Source organism: Rana temporaria, chromosome 11 (assembly GCF_905171775.1).
Source record: "Rana temporaria chromosome 11, aRanTem1.1, whole genome shotgun sequence".
Taxonomy (NCBI): Eukaryota; Metazoa; Chordata; class Amphibia; order Anura; family Ranidae; genus Rana; species Rana temporaria.
The window spans coordinates 76,298,586-76,320,545 of record NC_053499.1 but is presented as its reverse complement, the minus strand read 5'-3'; the positions used below and the strand labels follow the sequence as shown (position 1 = coordinate 76,320,545).

Sequence of the window (21,960 nt, the reverse complement as noted above, 5' to 3'; positions counted from 1 at the left end):
ATTTTCAGAGCTTAAATTAGCTCTGTGTCATCAGCCAACAGTGGGCTTCACAGAATAAACTGCACTCATGTGAGCCAAAATAGCTCTGTCTATACTTCTCCTTTAACACTTTAAAGTACGGTAAATAGAAGACACCATTATTCACATGCTGAGACATGCAGGTTGAGGTTGTATTCTGTATTCTGATCACTGAAACCTCCATAAAGATATAAGCTGGCCAAACTGCTCAAAGTTAGGATTAGGCCCCTTTCACATTGGGGCGTTTTTCATGCGGTACAGAGCTAAAAAGAGCGCTGCTATAACGCATGAAAAATCATGCCCTGTAGTCTTCAATGTGAAAGCCCGAATACTTTCACACTGAAGCGGTGCGCTAGCAGGAACGCTCCAAAAGTCCTGCTAGCCGCATCTTTACCGCGGTATAGGAGCGGTGTGTTCACCGCTCCTATACCGCGCTTACCCATTGGAATCAATGGGAAAGTGTGTAATACCGCCCGCAACGTTTTAACCCCTTTTTTCGGCCGCTAGCGGGGGTTAAAACCTCACCGCTAGCGCCCGAATATCGCGGTAGAACATGATGGTATAGCCGCACTACAAATAGCGCGGCTATACCGTCACCGCGACTCGACGCTGCAATGTGAAAGCAGCCTTATTGCTACTGGCTTAGTCCAAAATTCAGTGTACAGTCCTGCCAGCACCTGTCTGTTTGACTTTGTTGAAGGAGATATCATAACATTTTGTTTTGGGCACTGTTTGGGTATTCTGAAAACTGGTGGCACTGTCTGTCAGATTACAATAGTTCAGCAAGGGGGATTCATGCAATCATGCTTTTAGGCTGAGCAAAATAAATCTCTATGGGGTTGATTTACTAAAACTGGAGCAGCTGTACATGGTAGTCAATCAGCTTCCAACTTCAGCTCGTTCAATTAGGCTTTGACAAAAAACGTGGAAGCTGATTGGTTTCTATGCAAAGCTACACCAGATGTTGCACTCTCCACCCTTAGAAAATCACTCCATATGTATATGGCTAGCTTTACTAACATGGCAGATTTATTATCTGATTTGTGCTCATTTACTGATTAACGTGTATGTTACCTCAAAATTGTAATTTCCATGTATCTGTCTGTTTCTCCTTTTACATATTTGGAAATGCAGTTTGTTCTGTTCCTAGTTTTCTGTCAAATACCTTGTTATCCTGCCTGTTCCCCTTCATACTTTTGCAATCTGGCCACACAAAGCATTGAAGCACATCTGTGATGTGGTAAGTTTGCATATCAGTATATCCTTCTAGGACAGTGTTTCTCAACTGCAGTCCTCAAGGCGCCCCAACAGGTCATGTCTTATAGATTTCCCTGAAACAACTGTGGTAATTACTAAGGCCGTGAAACTGATCAAATCACCTGTGCAAAATAATAGAAAGCCGGAAACATGACCTGCTGAGGTGCATTGAGGGCTGAAGGTGAGAAACACTGTTCTGGGAGATACAGGACACTGTTCCTACACACGGCATGCCTGTATCTCTTGGGGTCAATTTTAGCTGGCACGCTCCCTGCTACAGCCAGAATAAGGCTGTGAAAGTGGCTGCATTAGCAAAACAGTCTGCCTTTTGCAGCTGCAGCTTCAGATTGCATGAAACCCAGAATGGATGCCCTTCTGGAACACATTGCACACAGATGGGGACGGTTACACTGTATGGTGTAATTCACTGCCTGCCCATCCAGTAAACAGATACACCCCCCAGAAAAGGGAAGAGTGCCCGTGCACTTACAACTTAAAAAAAGTTAAAGCATTGCCACCAGAGTAAAAGAAAAGGGGTAAATCATCCTTAGGGGCAAAACTAAAAAAATTCCAGGGCAGGAAGTGAGTAAAAATATGACAATGAAAAACAGTCTACCCACAGAGCAGGGGTGTCCAAACTTTTTTCAAAGAGGGCCAGATTTGATGAAGTGAACATGCGTGAGGGCCGACTATTTTGCCTGACATTCTTTGAACCCATAAAATTCGGTCTAAGGGTGTTCCTCTGAGCAACTAATACACTGCCCAACAAGAATTATGTTGCCTTTGTGGCTGTGTGTGGTGAAGAGATGAGCTCAGGCATGTTATTTGGATATACTGTAAATATGTATTTTGTGTCCCCAACGAATCCCAGAGCGATGCTTAGGACTAAGGATAAGCTTGGACATGTTATTTGGATTAACGGTATTTATCGGCGTATAACACGCACAAGCTTACCATTGCCACGAATGCAGCCTCACCGTTGCCACAAATGCTGCCTCACCATTGCCACAAATGCTGCCTCACCATTGCCACAAATGCAGCCTCACCATTGCCACAAATGCAGCCTCACATGTGCCATGAATGCAGCCTCACATGTGCCATTAATGCAGCCTTACCATTGCAATCAATGCAGCCTCACATGTGACATGAATGCAGCCTCACATGTGCCATAATTGCAGCCTTACCATTGCCATCAGTGCAGCCTGATTGATACCCATCTGCAGCCTCGGAGGGCAGAGGGAGGGGGTTGGGACGAGTGCCGACAGTTTACAAACAGGAGAATCTCTTTTTTACTCTGTGGCCTCTTTAATACAAAGTCCTGCCTCCTACTATAGACAGAACAGTCGTCCAATGGCATCCCAGGAGAACGGACTTCCAATACAGACGCTGCTGAGTAAACAGGGGATTCTCTTCATGTAATCTGATAAATACGGTATATATCTTTTGTGGCCCTGGGGGGCACAAACAATATATATATATCCAAATCCCCAGGGGGGCCATATTAAATCAACAGGGGGGCCGCATTTGGCCCGCAGGCCGGACTTTGGACATGCCTGCCATAGAGGAACAGACTTTGGCTTCCACAAGTTTTGAGAGTCAACTGCCTCCACTATCAAAAGCAGCCACAGTAGGTAGGGACAGTGATGTCAGCCACAATACTTCTTAATTGCAATGTTAAATCAGAACCTCAGGTTCAATTTGCAATAGTACAAAACAGACTTTGGAACCAGTTTAGAGATTTTACAATAAACTCGTGAGAAAAATCTAGAAGTGCCTATTGTTAAATTTCTGAAAATGCTAAATACCTGGTTGCCATGGAGAATCTCGACTGACATATTTTCTGCTTTGGAACAAGCTCTGACATCACTTACCATGTTTTTATTTGTCAGAGGCACAGAAGGTAATGAAGCGTGAATGAAAGTATTTTCAGAATCAGGAAGCTACAACATTTGTTTCATTATGGGTTCCATCTAAAGCAAACTTTAATCTGTAGTACATATTTTCAGTTAAATACGGATCAGGATGACAAATATGTTACTTAAAATGTGAACTTGCAACCCAGTAATCACAACAAATAGAGGAAAAATATTGAATGTTCTTAGTATTAATTGATAGATCAATAAATATATAGCCAACGTTAAATCATTATTAGTTGACTGCAATTTTTATTCACCTTGAACCAGCTCAGGCCCTTGATCGCAAAACACTGGTAAACCCTATGTTTCATTGTGTTGCACCTTATCTCTCAATTACAAGCAGAAGCCATGGGCATAGTACTTCCTTCACAAGCAGGTCATGTAGGGGTCGCTTAAAAAAAATAAGACAGCTTTGCCAGGCAATTGAGTGCTATGTCTGTCAAACTGCTGTCATCTGCCATAAACAAACTCACCAAATCAGGAAGTTCTGGTCTCCTTCTTTTAACAAGTCCACCACTTTGTATTTATCCAAGGTATCTCAAGTTGTTAAGACTGTGTTTACATGGTGACATTAGCACGTTAATGCAATACTCTACTTTCAGACATTAGCAAATATTTGTCCTTAGTTATTACAATTGCCACAAACACTCAATGTTTTCTGTAGCAAATTTAGATAATTTGTGGTGGAAACTGATAGTAGCAAAATAAGAAATCATCCTGTATTGACTGGATTAACTGAAATCTGCCCATGTGTTCCCTTGAACAATGTTTGAATTGAATTATCTTCCCATGCTTAATTTCACGATTAGTAGTTTGCAGTCAAGGGCTGCAGGGAAACACTCTTGGCTAGGGAGCATTGCAATATAAAAGATGGATATTCTACCTAGATTCCTGTATCTATATCAGACACTACCAAATGCTCTTCCACTGGCTTTCTTTCGGTGTTTAAGATCTAGCTTACTTTGGTATCTATGACCGAATTCTCCGGCCAAACGTCACTAAGATATTTTAGTAAAGTGGAAGACAGAGGGTGGCAGGCTTACTGCAAATGGAACATTATTATATAGTGGCAGTATTGACCAAAATATTGAACTGGTTTCATCGTGGGCAAACAAAACAATAGGTAGCCATTGAACAGAAAATAACAGCCGTTCCTTTGACCTATCTCCAATGCATTGTACCCAAGTCTCCTTCATCTAGACAAACACTCTCACCACTGACCCAATACCTACTGAGAGTTTGAGACTGGATTATTGGAAGGTGGGGTGTTTCATCAGTGCCAGGCCCATTAACCCTGATTATGGGTAACCCAGAATTTTTGCCAGGTATGTCGTCAGATTTCTACGATGGACACTGTCAATTCCCTCCCTGATTATACAAGTCCTTACACCAAAAGAATTACAGGCGCTTAATATGATAATGACTACTGAGCACAATTATTCAGGTCAGTGGTTTCATGTGGCATATAGAAAGGAAAGAATACTTCATCAAGATTTCACCACCAGAAATTAAAGAGGTCCTTTTGTAACATTCATCACCCTTTTAATAGGGATGTTTACCAGAGAGGATGGACCATGTATCTTTAGAATGGTCAAACATGCTTAGGCCGTACACACGACCGATCATGTCTGCTGAAACTGGTCCGCGGACCAGTTTCAGCAGACATGTTCGGTCGTCTGTACAGCCGAGCGGACAGGTTTCCAGCGGACATTTGTCTACCCGACCGTTTTCGAGCGTACAAATGTTTCTTAGCATGCTAAGAAACATGCCCGCTGGAATCCTGTCCGTCGGACATGTTCGGTCGTCTGTACAGACTCAGCGTACATGTCAGACCGGCCGCCATCCCTCGCATGCGTCGAATGACTTTGATGCATGGAAGCATTGACCTTTCAGCGTCGCGCACGTCGCTGCGTCATCGTCGCGGTGACGGCGCAGACACTTCACCGCGCTGTCTGTCCGTGTGGATTGTCTCTCATTTCTGTCTGATGGTGTGTACAACCATCAGACAGAAATCTCCGACCGTTTTCAGCGGACTGTCCGGTCGAGTGTACGAGGCCTTAGAGGCAAACCTCTGCAACATAACATAAGTGTTAATACCCTCTATGGATCACTGGAGCATGCCAATACTGTGGGCGTGCATCCAAATGTAGCAAATTCCCATAGGGATGTCTGAGTTAGTCTTGGCCAAATGCGATAGGTATATGGAAAAAGAAGGGGCTCCAATAGTGTAATACAGTATAGACTGTTTCATTAAGGAAGTCAAAAAACAACTTACAATCAGTAAAACAATAAAGAACCTTGTTAAAATTGGCTTGCTGGCAAACAATCAATACACCCGCACTTTCAGGATCATGTGTGACGTGATGGCATCAGAGTGTAGCTCTGCCCAGCTACCTGCCTTTGTAGTTTAAAAAGGTGGGTGTAGCTCAACCACTTATTTTGTCACCCCACCAAGGACAAGCCCCAAATCAAATCTGCAACCATGTCAATTTCAAATTGCATGAATTAATGTTAGATGGCAGAATATGTATTGTGTTGACAACTGCATAAAAAATGTCAGGCAGAGCTACAACTACGAAGCCAAATAAATGTAGCATCAAACAGTGTTCTGATCTAGTCTTTAGGGTACAAAATAAAACAAGTAGAACTATTTTAAATACTTAAATGTGTTGTTACATGTGCATTAATACAGTTGCAATCACCTTACACCACAGCAAATTAAATTCAGGATACTGATAGTGTTAAGGGCTGGCTGTACAAAAAAAAAAACATTTAACAGGTATAACAACTTCTTTAACCTCCCTGGCGGTATGATTATTTCAGATTTTAGGTGCTGAAAGTGGTACCATTATTTTGCAAGGAAATTTGGTGTTTTAAATTGTAGGCCTGTAATTCTTAGGAATAACTCACTTAAATCTGTCCAAACAAGAGTCTAGTAGACATCTCAGGTATAATAAAGTTTGAAAAACAAAATCATAAATTATAATATAATAAATAACTATAAATAATTATAACAAATAATACTATAATTATAATAAAAATTATTCAATAATGTAATCAAATCAAAATCACTGAAATTTGCTCAGTTGCAGAATTGTCGCTGTCATTACTTTTATTTTTTTATGACAAATTTCCCCATAAATCGCTATCGCTTAATTCTGCAAGGGATTATAATTTATTATCGCTGTTTTCTAGCTGCTCTAAAACCACTTTTGACATAAAGGGACACTTTTTGGTTTCTATGGACAATCTACAGTTTGCAGGCAGAAATAACAGTTTTTATTATATAAAAGTACATGTAGGGCACTGGGCAGACCACTAGGGACAAAGGGGGTGTGTATTTTTTAAGATTACAGTATACTGTATGTAAGGTGTTTGTTTACCTTTTTGAATTTGGCGCCGTTCTCCGCCCCCGTGCGTCGTAACATCGCAGGGAACGGAGATCGGCGGCACACAGGCACTGTGTGAATCAAGCGAGGACGCCGCTCGCTCACACAGCGGGGATGCATCGCAGGATCCAGGGACAAGGTAAGTAAACCATGCCTGTGGACACTGCGAGGCGATCCCGAGTCTGGCTCGGGGATACCGCTTTTGGTCCTGAAATCTTACCCTGAGCCAGACTCAGGAATACCGTCAGGGGGGTTAAACTTTTTCTTTTTTAAATGTCTTATCTGTTTTGCTAGATTTATATGAACACACAGCTATTTACTTTCTTTGTTATCATCCTAAATTATATAAAAAGAAATGTAAAGTCCTTTAAAATAAGCCTCATACAACTTAAGCAATTACAAGCAAACATAGGATACAAAATCAGAGGTCATCTTCAGTGAAAACCACATATCAGAATTATTATATCACAGAGATAGGAAGGTTAGGGAGTTGGAAAGAAAAACAGGGACATGCATAATAATAATTTTTAAACAAACTGCTGTTCACAACACTGGTGTACCCAAAAGGGTATCTGCGAATGCACACCAGTGTTGGTGGCAATAGTGCAGGTAATGTTTTCTTACAACATACAGTGTCTTGGAAAAGTTATCATACCCCTTGAAATTTTCTACATTTTGTCATGTTACAACCAAAAACATATACTTATTTTATTGGGATTTTTGGTAATAAACCAACACGGTGGCACATAATTGTAAAGTGGAAGGAAAATGATAAATGTTTTTTAAGTCAATACTTTGTAGAACCACCTTTCACTGCAAGTACAGCAGCACGTCTTTTGGGGTATGTCTTTACCAGCTTTGCACATCTAGAGAGAGAAATTGTTGTCCATTCTTCTTCGCAAAATAGCTCAATCTCTGTCAGATTGGATGACAAGCGTCTGAACAGCAATTTTTAAGTCTTTAAGCCACAGATTCCCAATTGGATTTAGGTCTGGACTTTGGCTGGGCCATTCTAACACATGAATATGCTTTCAACTAAACCATTCCATTGTAGAGCTGGCTGTATGTTTAGGGTCACTGTCCTGCTGGAAGGTGAACCTCCGCCCAAGTCTCAAGTCTTTTGCCGACACACGACCGTTTTTCGCAATGTGAAAAATTATGTATATTTTTTTTAATTAATGCCATTAAAAACGACCGTGTGTGGGCTCTAGAGCATTTTTCGCGACGTTAAAAATGGCCATTAAAAGCTTAGAACATGCTCTAAATTTTCGCGTCGTTTTTAACGTCGTAAAAATGGTCGTGTGTAGGCTTTAATGACGTGAAAATAACGTGCATGCTCAGAAGCAAATTTTGAGACGGTAACGCTCGTTCTGGTAAAACGAGCGTTCGTAATGGAGATAACACATTCATCACGCTGTAACAGACTCAAAAGCGCGAATCGTCTCTCACCAAACTTTTACTAACACGAAATCAGCAAAAACAGCACAAAGGGTGGCGCCATCTGAATGGAACTTCCCCTTTATAGTGAAGTCAAACGTGTTGTAAGTCACTGCGCTTTGCTCAAGCATTTTTTTTTTAACGATTGTGTGTAAGGAAAGCAAGCTTAACAATAATTGGGTTGGAAAAAACGTTTTTTCTAGACCAATAAAAATGGTCGTGTGTACACGGCATAACAGGTTTTTCTTCTAAAATTGCCCTGTATTTGTCTCCATCCATCTTCCCACCAACTCTAAGGCCCCGTACACACGACCAGTTTCCTCGGCAGAATTCAGCTTCCGACCGAGTTTCTGGCTGAATTCTGCCGAGAAACCCGGCCGTGTGTACAATTTCGCCGAGGAAGCCGGCGAGGAGCTCGACGAGGAAATAGAGAACATGTTCTCTATTTCCTCGTTGTTCTATGGGAGCTCTCGGCCCGCCGAGCTCCTCGGCGACTTCAGGGCTGAACTGGCCGAGGAACTCGATGTGTTTGGCACGTCGAGTTCCTCGGCCGTGTGTACGGGGCCTGACCATCTTCCCTGTCAATGCTGAAGAAAAGCATCCTCACAACATGATGCTGCCACCACCATGTTGCAATATGGAAGATGTTCAGGGTGATGTGCAGTGTTATGCTGTGTACACACGCCCATTTTTCATGACGTGAAAAATGCATTTTTTTTTAATGGTCATAAAAAATGATCGTGTGTAGGCTCCAGAGCATTTTTCTCGATGTGAAAAATGGGCATTAAAAATGTAGAACATGCTCTAAATTTTCTCGTTGTTTTTCACGTTGTCGTTTTTCACGTTGTGAAAAACAGTCGTGTGTAGGCTTTAACAAAGTGAAAAAAACGCGCATGCTCAGAAGTGAGTTATGAGACGGGAGCACTCGTTTTGGTAAAACTAGCGCTTGTAATGAAGATAGCACATTTGTCACGCAAAAAGACTAAAACGTGCGAATTGTCTCTCACCAAACTTTTACTAACACAAAATCTGCAAAAACAGCACAAAGGGTGGCACCATCTGAATGAAACTTCCCCTTTATAGTGCCGTCAAACGTGTTGTAAGTCACTGTGCTTTGCTCGAGCATTTTTTTTATCATGATCGTGTGTATGCAAGGCAGGCTTGACAAGAATCACATCGAAAAAAAGTTATTTTTTCTAGGACATTTAAAATGGTTGTGTGTACGCGGTTTTAGTTTTACGTCATCAAACGGCGCGGGCCCCACGCTGACAGCGCACAGGTATAAATACCTGCCCATGCCCCCCAGGTTAACTAGGCACCCTCCACACCAGGGACTAACGCCACTGGGTCGTGCATGTGGCTACCTACAGTAACTGCTCCCCTCTCCTGATCCATTAGGATCCATCTGAACCAACCTGATAGGTTTCTAGGGGCCTTTGAGACATAAGGAACACCCCCCATATTGGGGCCTCTGTTTTTGTTCCGGAAGGGGCTGCATTCGAGGAGACACATCCAGAGCCCACCTACCACCATTACAACATTTAGGGACCTCTCTATCCGTACACCCACGATTGAGAACATATACACCATACAACTCTCTGGCCCCTGATGATGGTCTTCTGCTCACCCAAAATACCAGAAACACATCGGGCATCCTCCAACGTCCCTTGGAGAGTGTTTTTTTAATTTTGTTGTATCATACACTGTTGTGTTGTAAAAAAAAAAAAAAAAAAAAAACATTCCTCTCTTTTTCTTTGACACTTGGTGCAATCTTCCTCCATGGTGCTCTCTATCTGCATACATACCATTTTGCAAGTGTTTTTGTGTAGACTTACCTCGACCATCAAGGTCCTTTGTCGACAACAAGCATCAACATGTATCTTGTTTTGGTCCATTTAATAAAACTTTTTTGTACGAGTTTGGCCTTTAAAGTCCCATTTTTTGGGGGTATTCCCTTGTCTCAACCCGGATTTAGTTTTACGCCACTCAGCAATTTGCTTTTAGGCCAAAAAGTTCAATTTTGGTCTCATCTGGCCAGAGCACATGTTTGCTGTGACCCCCACATGGCTTCTCGAAAACTGCAAATGAGACTTTCTTTTAACAATGGCTTTCTTCTTGCCACTTCTTCCATAAAGGCCAGATTTGTGGAGTGCAGGACTAATAGTTGTTCTGTGGACAGATTCTCCCACCTGAGCTGTGGATCTCTGCAGCTTCTCCAGAGTTACAATGGGCCTCTTTGCTGCTTGTCTGATTAATGCTTTCCTTATCCGGCCTGTCAGTTTAGGTGGACAGCCATGTCTTGGTAGGTTTGCAGTTGTGCCCTACTCTTCATTTTCGGATGATGGATTAAACAGTGCTCCGTGAGATGTTCAGAGCTTGGGATATTTTTTTTTATAACCTAACCCTACCTTAAACTTCTCCACAACTGTATCCCTAACCTGTCTAGTGTGTTCCTTGGCCTTCATGATGCTGATTGTTCACTAAGGTGATCAAACAAACCTCTGAGGGCTTCACAGAACAGCTGTATTTATGGGGAGATTAAATTACACACAAGTGAAATCTATTTACTAATTAGAGGACTTCTGAAGGCAATTGGATTAACTAGATTTTAGTTAGGGGTATCAGAGTAAAGGAGGCTGAATACAAATGTACGCCACACTTTTCACATATTTATTTGTAAAATTTTCCTTCCACTTCACAATTATGTGCCACTTTGTGTTGGTCTATCACATAAAATCCCAATAAAATACAGTGCCTTGCAAAAGTATTCACTCCCCTTAGCATTGTTTGTGTTTTGTTGCCTCACAACCTGGAATTAACATGGATTGTTTGAGGATTTGCATCATTTAATTTACAGAACATGCCCACATGTTTTTAATTGTATTTTATTTTGAAGCAAACATCAAATAGGACACAATAACAGAAAAAGGTCAATGTGCATAACTATTCACCGCCATAAAGTCAATATTTTGTAGAGCCACCTTTTTCGGCTATCACAGCTCCAATTTGCTTTGGATAAGTCTCTATGAGCTTGCCACATCTTACCACATCCTTGCAAAACAGCTCCTTCAAGTTGGATGGTTTGTGCTTGTGAACAGCAATCTTTAAGTCTGACCACAGATTTTCTATTGGATTGAGGTCTGGGCTTTCACTAGGCCATTCCAACACATTTACATGTTTCCCCTTAAACCACACAAGTGTTGCTTTAGCAGAGTGTTTGGGGTCATTGTCCTGCTGGAAGGTGAACTTCCATTCTAGCCTCAAATCACACACAGAGTGGTACAGGTTTTGCTTAAGAATATCCCTATATTTAGCACCATCCATCTTTCCCTCAACTCTTACCAGTTACCAAGTCCTGACTGCTGAAAAACATCCCCACAGCATGATGCTGCCACCGCCAGGTTTCACTGTGGAGATGGTGTTCTTTAGGTGATGTGATGTGTTGGGTTTGCGCCAGACATAGCGTTTTCTCTGATGGCCAAAAAGTTAAATTTTAGTCTCATCAGACCAGATCACCTTCCTCCATACATTTTAGGAGTCTCCCACATGCCTTTTTGCAAAGGCAAAACATGCCATTTTGTTTTTTGCTGAAAATAAGAGATTCTGCCATAAAGCCCAACTCTATGGAGTGTACGGCTTATTGGCGTCCTATGTACAGATACTCCAGTCTCTGCTGTGTAACTCTGCAGCTCCTCCAGGGCTACCTTACATACAGTAGTTACATAGTTAGTCAGGTTGAAAAAAGACACAAGTCCATCCAGTTCAACCACCATAAAAAAATAATAATAATATCATACAATCCCATATACCTAATTCTACACCCACAGCTGATCCAGAGGAAGGTGAAAAACCCCAGCAGAGCACGATACAATTTGCGACAGCAGGAGAAACAATTCCTTCCTGATCCCCCGAGAGGCAATCAGATATTCCCTGGATCAACTTCACCTATAAATGTTAGTACCCAGTTATATTATGTACATTTAGGAAAGTATCCAGACCTTTCTTAAAGCAATCTACTGAGCTGGCCAGAACCACCTCTGCAGGGAGTCTATTCCACATTTTCACAGCTCTTACTGTGAAGAAACCTTTCCATATTTGGAGGTGAAATCTCTTATCCTCTAGACGTAAAGAGTGCCCCCTTGTCCTCAGTGTTGACTGTAAAGTGAATAACTCAACACCAAGTTCACTAGAAGGACCCCTTAGGTCTCTGTGCTGCCTCTCTGATTAAGGCCCTCCTTGACCGATCTGTGAGTTTCGGTGTGTGGCCGTCTCTTGGCAGGTTTGCTGTTGTGCCATGTTCTTTCCATTTGGTTAGGATAGATTTGATGGTGCTCCTAGGGATCATCAAAGATTTGGATATTTTTTATAACCTAACCCTGTACTCAAAAACACTGTTTCTTACTTGTTTGGAGAGTTCCTTGGTCTTCATGGCAGTGTTTGGTTAGTGGTGCCTCTTGCTTAGGTGTTGCAGCCTCTGTGGCCTTCCAACAAGATGTGTATATGCAATGACAGATCATATGACACTTAGATTGCACACAGGTGGACATCATTTCACTAATTATGTGACTTCTGAAGGTAATTGGTTGCACCAGAGCTTCAAAACAAAGGGGGTGAATACATACACACATGCCAATTATCAGTTTTTTATGTCTGAAACATAGCTTATGTATATTTTTTTTTCATTTTACTTCACCTACTTGGACTATTGTGTTCTGATCCATCACATTCCGATGAAAACATAAAAATAAAACATTGAACTAAAGGCTGTAATGTAACAAAATAGGTACACAAAAAATCCAGGGGGGGGGGGGTGAATACTTTTGCAAGGCACTGTGTGTGTGTGTGTGTATATATATATATATATATATATATATATATATATATATATATATATATATATATATATATATAATTATATAATTTATGTGGATGCATTATGGCAATTAACACTTCTATGTTTAGAAAATAAAGTGGAACTTTGGAAATTATAGCCCTTAAAAAAAATAAAAAAAATACTGGTTTTAAAGGGGAACAAGGTGAGTTCTACCTTCTTTATTTAGTATTATTGGAACTTTTATTAAGCGTTGGAAGTACAGCTATTACTATACTCCTAATGCTCTGACAGAGAGAAGCACCTTACTACACATCAGACACATTGCCTACCCCTCCCCCTCCTCTGTCCATACACAGAATACTTTATATTTTGTGAACAGGTTCATATAATACAAAACCTTCCGTGAACTAGAAAAGTAGAGGGGTGGGAAGAACAGCTGCAAATGACTCTTCAGCTGCAGGATCGGAGGCCTGAAAGTTCAGTGTTCGAACACTGAAGCATAGTGATAGCTAGACTAAGCACAGTAAAAATGGGAACAGTAAATAAAACAGATAAGTGCATAAGATGGCACCTGCCTTACTGGACTTAACCCCCTGTAGGCTAGCACAGTTTAACGTGCTTTAACTCCTGGAGTTCTTCAAATTAGGAAATACAAAAAAACAAAGCACACCCAATCAGCTTCTTACATTCTGCACACAATCCCTGCTCAATGCACTTTCTTACTGAGAAATCCACAACGAGCATTATAGTACCTGAATAGTTACATGTGATACAGAAGACTGCAGAGAGGTAACTACAGTAAAATAAACCGAGAAACAAAGTTGATCAAACTGTATCTCTCACCTTTCTCTCCACTCATGTCGTAGGTCCTGCCTTTCAGAAAGTAATGGAAAGATGGTCTTCGCTATATTGCCCTTGTTCTGTTGCGTCCAAGTCGGTTTTAGAAGTTCTTTTAGCATAAGGCTTGTCTGCAGAGCAATAAATCAACAAGGAAAGAGGGAGACAAAAATTAAGACTTCACCGGAATAAAGGCACATCAAAGCAATATATTTTCGTTAATATTATTGCACTGTTTACAAACTAATCAATATGAGAAATGATGGCCTGAATATGGGTAATATGTACTAAAATGTCATTATGTGTGTCATGTAAAACCAAAGTATGGCATATTATGAAACAGATAACACAGTATTTGCTTCAGCTATTTAAATATAAAACGTAAGTCCTCCATACTACAATAGGATTCAAGATGATTCTCAATGGGTTAAAGTCAGTAAAATATATAATCAACTACAATTCGTCATGGACCTTGGGAGTGCCACGCACACCCAAACAACTTAATTGAAGTGCACATTTGTTGCCAACTGTGAGTATAGCAGATATTACAACTGATGTCAAAAATGTTTACAAACACTGTTCAGATGTGTGAACCATGCTCACAAAATGACACCCTAATTTGTAGTCACCTCACACAATCATGCCCCCATTTGTAACACTCCCTGAAACAATTAGTCACAGACTTTTGGAACAAGAGACAGTCAATTCAAGGTGGAAAGACAAAAAACCTTGGGCACTGTGAGAAAGGAAATAAAGCCACAAAGCAAACTATAGGTTTTGCAAATTACTGTAACAGTGGGTGGGGATTAAAGAGTTATAAATAAATAACAACTTAAAAAGCCTATGCTGCTATGGGTCAAGATAGTGTAAAGGATAGAGTTTAGGGTTCAGATTTAAGTAACACCCAGAGTGCAAAGGTCAAGGTAAAGATATGCAGAGAGTTCTTGGGTCAGAATTAAGAAACCCATAGTTCAGGACTAAGTGACACACAGAGATCAGGGTCAGAATAAAGTAATGAAGAGAGTTAATGCCCTGTACACATAAGCAGAATTTCCGTTGGGAAAAAAGTCAGATGTTTTTTCCAATGGAATTCCGCTCAAGCTTGGCTTGCATACACACGGTCATACAAAAGGTCTCTGAACTTTCGAGCGTTAAGAACGCGGTGATGTACAGCACTACGACATGGCGAGAAAAAAGAAGTTCAATGCTTGCGAGCATGCATGTTTTTTTTCCCGTCGGAATTCCATACAGACAAACAGATTTTCCGATAGGAATTTTTTCCATCTGAACAATTGATAACCTTCTTTCAAACTTTTGCTAGTGGAAATTCCAAAAGCAAAAGTCTGATGGAGCATACACACGGTCGGAATTTCAGATGAAAAGCTCACATCAGACTTTTGCTGGTGGAAATTCCGCTTGTGTGCATGGGGCATTAGGGGTACGGAAAGTCCAGGGGTGAGAATTAGGTAACAGACATAGTTCAGGGTCAGGAATAACAAACACATAGTTCAGGATTAAGTTACATAGAGCGTCAAGGGTTCAGAGGTCAGAATACGTATCACAGAGTTCAAGGGATCAGGATTAAGTAAAACACAAAGTTCAGGATTAAAGTTGGCCAAAGATGTGTTGCTCCTTTTCATTAATTTCAGAGGGATGAACAAAAAGAAAGCAGACAGAGTTTTCCATCCATACAAGTGAGGTGGATGGAGGAATCCCTCACACTGAGACATATTCTGACAGTGGGACTCTCTGCTATCAGAATACACTGATCAGCGGATGCAGCCAAATGGTTTTCCAACATTTAATTCAACAGAATTTGATCTAACAATTGACTGCTGTCAAACAAGGATGGTCACACATGAATCAAATTTGGCTAGTTCCCACAGAACCAGACACATTTTGATCCATCTGTGCCCACCTGAAACAACACAGAGCTCAGAGTTCAGGAATAAATAATGGAAATATATCAGTGTTCAGTTCAGGAACAAGTAAATCACAGATTACACTTGGTGTGTAAGTTATCCCCAGAGTCATCCCGGGGAGCTGGGCAGCATAGTGTAAATATTGCAGAAGGCACCCGCTAAATCAAGTCACACTGCACAAAAGTCCATGAGAATTGGATCAGCTGTGGTGTACACAACAACATGGATTGTCTCGCATTTTTGATTGACAATTCTTTGTGTTAGCTCTTTAGTAGTATGACTTAAGTTGGATCCTGCTCAATACATTGTTTACTCTATGATGCCTGGCTCTCATGGACAAATCCAGGGATGCCCGTTTCCCAAGCACAGACCACCTCACAATGGACGCATATATATTGTGTGTGTGTGTATATATATTATATATATACACACACATATACACACCCCCCGTATATACACATACTGTATTAATATCTATCTATCCATATATATATATATATATATATAAATATATATATATATATATATATATATATATATATATATATATATATATATATATATATATGATCATACTCCAGCGGTAGGTGCATTTTCCAGTGAGTATGCCAGTCCAGAACTGAGTTTTTAAGGGCCTGGTAGCCCACTTTTATTTAAAAGCACAAAAGTTCACAAATACAACAGTATTTCTGCATCTTGCATACTCAGTTTAGCCTCCTGCCTTTCATACTTGCCATCCGGCTGTTTCAGTCCTTTAGCCTAGGCCTAAGTTCTGTTCCTCAAACAGTTTTCTAGGGATACGCTGAAACCTAGCTTTCTCCTGATAAGCGTCTTGCTGCTCAATCATCAAACGACATATGCCTCCTGCAGACATGCATGCTCTAGCTGCACCCATGCAGCATCTCTGACTCCTCTCAGAGGGATGGGAATCCACCTGATTCCCAGGAACAGACTTGCTGTCTGTTGGGTGGGGCTCTGAGCCATGTCAGGTCAGAACTAAAAAGCCCAAGACACAGCTGTGCAATTAATGTTTCTTTCTCTCCAAAATCTGGCGTAAACCAGCAATCTTTCACATAGCACAGAGTCCCACCATCACAATATATTTTATATATATATATATACATATATATATAGATAGATATCTATATCTATATATACAGTGGAACCTCAAATTCCGAGGTTTGCTGAGGTCAGCCGAGCTGTCCTCTGGCCTTTCCATGCATTTCAGCTGCGATCATCGCCGTTCGGCTCCGCTTGGCTCCGGCGCCCCCCACCTCAGGCCAAACGCGCTACTGCACACTGCTTTGGCCCGAAACGTGCTCATGTTGCGAGACAACACTCACAAACCGAGTAACGATTTTTAAAAATACAGTGCTCGTATTGTGAAACGCTGGTTAACCGCGTTACTCGCAATCCGAGGTTCCACTGTATAGATATCTATCTATATCTGTATAGATATAGAAATCCATCTATATATATATACTGTACACACACACTATAAAAATGTTACTATGTTTAAAAAAGTAACTGTAAAAACAATGATCTCAGGATGATTTGTTTTGTTGGCATTATAGTTTATTTCTTTTCATGATAATGTTAGGATAAATATGATCTTTTAGCATACAGGACAGTAATGATCAAAAACATATCTGCCGCTATTTAAAATGTAAACAAACACAAAACACAGCCTAAAATCACATACATCACAAAAACTTCACAAAATGGGTAACTATTGATTGTTTATTTTACAATCATTGCAATCTTCATTAAACTTTCATTGAACCTTCACTAAATCATTTGAAAAGTGTCCACTTAAATTACCAGCTTTAGGTGAAGTTGAAAGGTTAGGTTTAAAGATTTACCAATGAAAAATGTGGTCAATATATGCTGAATGTTGTATTCACTGTTTTATTAAAACGACTCTTGGAAACCATTTTTTATAAAGTAAAACAAACAACAAAGAAAGCAGTGCTCTGAGTAGTTTGATCCCTCAACAAAGATTACACACTTGTGCACAAAGCACATCTAAGAGTTTTCTGAGTCTATGGATTCACAAAGAAAACAGCAAGAAACATAAAGAAAACAAACAGCTGTAACAAGTATGAGGCTTTCGATCATCGCTAATACCTTATAGTTATATTGAACTGGATTCCTTTAAAGCATATCCAAATTAGAAGATATATGCACGTTCAAACAAATTGCACTTATCCTTTATGCCTCCCTTCCCTGACCAACCCACCCCCCTCCCAGACTTACCTTTATCCAATGGCTAAAGCCCCCAGAGTTTCTTTATATTCCACACCACAGTGTCCTTTGTGTTGAAGTTCACTTATCTTTTGACCCTTTACTGATGTAAGGTTTATGTCAGCAGCAATGGTAGCATTTAAAGTGATTGTAAAGAAGGTTTTTAATCTTATAATATTCATAGAATGCATTAATATAAAACGCCTTCTGCGAGCAGCAGCCCCCCTCAGCCCCACCTATTACTTACCTGAGCCGATCTCTATCCAGCGATGTTAAAGGATTGTCTCGGCTGCCCAGGACACTCCCTCCTCATTGGCTGAGACAGCAGTGGGGTGCCGTTGGCTCCTGCTGCTGTCAAAGTCAGTCAGCCAGCCAATGAGGAGAGAAAGGGGGTGGGGCTGGGCCAAAGCTTCATGTCTGAATGGACACATGGATCTTAAGCTCAGCTTGCCCCCATAGCAAGCTGCTTGCTGTGGGGGCACTCGTCAGGAAGGAGAGGCCAGCAGAGTGGAAGAAGACTTAATAAAAGGAGGATCCAGGCTGCTGTTTGCAAATCCACTGCAACAAGGCAGGTAAGTATAACATGTTTATTATTTTTATCAAAGAAAAAAAAGAGACTTTACAATCGGGCAGAGGTTTCATTATCCTGACTAGATGTCATATGATGTCCAACGAAATAAGCCGCGGGGGTGTACAGCACGGCAATCGGTGGTGTGGTGTGTCAGTCTGACACATTGCATCTCTGATCTTGGTAAAGAGCCTATGACGTAGGCTCTTTACCATGTGATCAGCTGTGTGCAATCACATGGCCTTGGCAGGAAGGGGGGGGTGTAATGTATTAAAGTGGTTAAACACACTCTTGGGTTGCTATATCATCTGAGAGTGTGTGTACATTTCTTCAGCCAACTGTTGGCATTCCTTGTGGAACATTTTATCACTTCTGGTTTAGAGCTGTCCTTCCTTGTGGAACATTTTATCACTTCTGGTTTAGAGCTGTTATTACCTGCTATGGCTGGGAAAGGAGCTAATAAAGAACACTCTGTGTTTGTTCGTTTCAGTGCAGTGCATGGGGAGATATTAGGGGCCTAATAGGCCCTAATGTCTCATTAAAGTGGTTGTAAACCCAACCACACAACTTGCACCTACAGGTAAGCCTAGATTAAGGTGTAGTTATGCAGAGTGAGATGACATATTTTCATACCACAAACATACAATTTCTTTGCAAACCAAACAGGGCAGCATGACTTTCTTGACATGTGTGAAGTGGATGTGTACTTGTAGGAGCTGTAAAAATCTAACCACTGGAGTCTTTGAAGACCTAAGAACCCATCAATTATATGGGATCGATTTATGAAGACAGGAGGAAAAGAACATATTTTTCATATAGTAATTAGATTGCTCTCTATGAGCAAGACTGGTTGGGTGAAATGTGTTAGAGAGGCGGGTCGTCAGGTGGATATTTCAATATGCATAGCTTTGTTAAATAAAGAACATTGAAGAAGTGTGCAACCTACATCTTTTGTATAGTACTCGCAAGGAGCAGGAACAGGCTCCAGTGACTGGCACCCATCATGATTGGTAGAGCACTGCAGGCTACACTATATGGCCAAAAATGTGGGAACCACCTAACACCCTCTCCCCATCATTGCAACTATAACAACCTTCACTCTTCTAGGATACTTATGAGATTTTAGGCTGTCTGGGGGAAAACAGGCATTTGTAATGTCAGGTACTTATGCCTGACAAGACGATTTGGCTCTTCATTCATGTGTAGTGCTACCTCCTAATGAGCCAATGGAATTCAGACCTATTTCCCCCGCACAGCACCCACAGCCAGGCAACAAGAGTTGTCCACACTCTCCAATTGGCTCAAGAATACAGTCTAGGGGTTTTGCTCCTCTGCCTACAGGGGAGCCAATCAAATTATACCTAAGATAGCAACTAAGAGGTTTCATTACCATTTTCAATTAATTTAAAAATGGTTAATAAGGTTGAAGTCAGGGTTCTGTGCAGGCCACTCAATTTATTTCACACCAAAGTCATTAAACCATGTCTATATAGACCAGAGTTTTAGCACAGTCAAGCTGAACAGAAAAGGTCCCCCACAAAACTGTTGTTACAAAGTTAAAAAGACACAATTCTTTGATATGTCTTTGTAGTGTATGCTGTAGCTTTAGCAGTCCCCATTGAGTGGAAACACATGAACTCAATAACTTGGAGGGGTGTCCACATACATCTGACTACATATTGTTGGTGTGATGTGCCTTCAGATTTGGGCCTTATTGGGTGTATATGTAATTACAAAAAGTACTATAGTTTTCCCTAATAAAGTATTGCATGCATTATTGACTTCTAATATGGTGCCAGTAACAACTGGCTGGTCTATGTACTAGAACTGATACTCTTTTCTTTTTTTGTGACAGTCACATTAAACACCACCCAAAAAAGAATACCAAAAAAAAAAAAAAAATCACAAATCACATTATTTTGTTGCATTTGGCACAAATACATATTTAAGCTCTAAGAAAATGGCAATATTACATTACGTAGGAACCAGTACAATAAGTTGTTTAAATATTTAGAAAAAAACACAAATAAATGTTTTAGTAATCAAATTTAGCAGACTCTTGACTGCTTTGACTGCACCAAACTAGTACAGCTAATATATCAGGCCTGATGATAGGTACTAGATCTGTAACTGCTGCTTCCCCTTAGAGTTGACTGAAGCCTTCAACTAGTATCTTGAGCTAATGGAAGTATTTTACAGTGAGGGGCTAGAGGTCAAAAGACAGGATAACAAGCACTTCTACTGGTCTTGGCTTTCTTAGCCTTATCAGGCTTTAACTTAAAAAAAGACATGTGTGTTATTTCCAATGTTTGCACAATGCCTACACTTTCTTTTGATAATTTCTTGACTGAGATGGTCTTAACCAGTGACCTCCGACAAGGTTAGCGTATAAACTCAAGGTTGCAATAATCTAAATGACCCTTTTTTTATATTTTAATACATTTTGACAATAAGAAGTACAACAAACACCAATAGCAAAGTAAAAAAATAAATAAAATAAAAAAAATATGTATATATTCAAGTAAAAGGTAATATACTCACAAAAAACAATATATGTGCAAGCTTGTCAGAATAGATCAAGCTTTAGACCATCAGTGTATCTCATCACATAGAGGAATGACCTAGGTCCAAAAGGCTCATGGATTTCAAGGAACTTGCCCTCTTCCTCAAAACCAAAGGACCAAAGGCTCTGAGTATACACTTAAATACCAAAATGACATGACAAGTGTACAACAAAGCTCCCCTCACTTGGTGCGTGGGCGGGGACTGACAAGTCTAATTTTCAGGATATAACTAATGGCAACCATATCATGTTGTATATATCACTCAATACTTCAAGTGTATGGCATCTGTATCTGATCCATCATCAAAAACAATAAGTGTGGTTAGGTATATGTGCATAGGGAGGCATTGTCATAAATAGTTCATACTCACATACAGATCCAAAAACTGTACTTTGCACAATATGCTTAAAGACGCTAGTTAAAGGGCTAAGTGCATTAATATCACAGAAGCCTAGATGACAGCCCTGTAAAGTAAAAGGGGCAGTTAGGGACCACCATTCTCTGAAAAGCATGCCAAACCGAAAGCGCGGCCCAGCTCTGCATTCCAAAGGAGCCCTCTGGTGACGCGGCCGCATCAATTTTGGTTATCTGAGTACCATTTTTAAGCACAGGAGATTTTGTTTGCTTTGTACAGTTAAACACTGGTAACACAATCAGCACACTGCTGTATATGTTGAAAGTGGTGGTTAGGCAGGAGGTACTTTTTGGCCAAAGTAGAGAATAGCTGATTTAGAGGACGTATCAAATAAGGATGAGGCGTTGGTCAGTGCTTTTTGTATGAAAAAATCCTTGTACTGTCTGGCATGTGGAAACATTGGATTTCCAAGGATAGGTAGGTGGCTGGACACTAGTGGAGATTGACCTAGCCTTTTCCATATCTCCCTCCACGTACTATAGTATTAAGGAACAAGAGGTTAAGTTGGAGAAGAGCTTGTCACTTACTATGTAGTAAAGAAACTAAGTTATAGGGGTGC

At 40.6% G+C, this 21,960-nt stretch overlaps 1 protein-coding gene across 1 annotated transcript in view; it reads right to left on the bottom strand.

Annotated features, from left to right (window-relative positions):
• Window positions 1-21,960, bottom strand: part of FTO (FTO alpha-ketoglutarate dependent dioxygenase) — a 611,902-nt gene that overhangs the window by 332,081 nt on the left and 257,861 nt on the right. Inside the window, exon 8 of the mRNA XM_040328738.1 lies at window positions 13,695-13,819. Within this exon, the coding sequence (XP_040184672.1) occupies window positions 13,695-13,819 (125 nt within the window). The remainder of the gene's footprint in view (window positions 1-13,694; window positions 13,820-21,960) is intronic.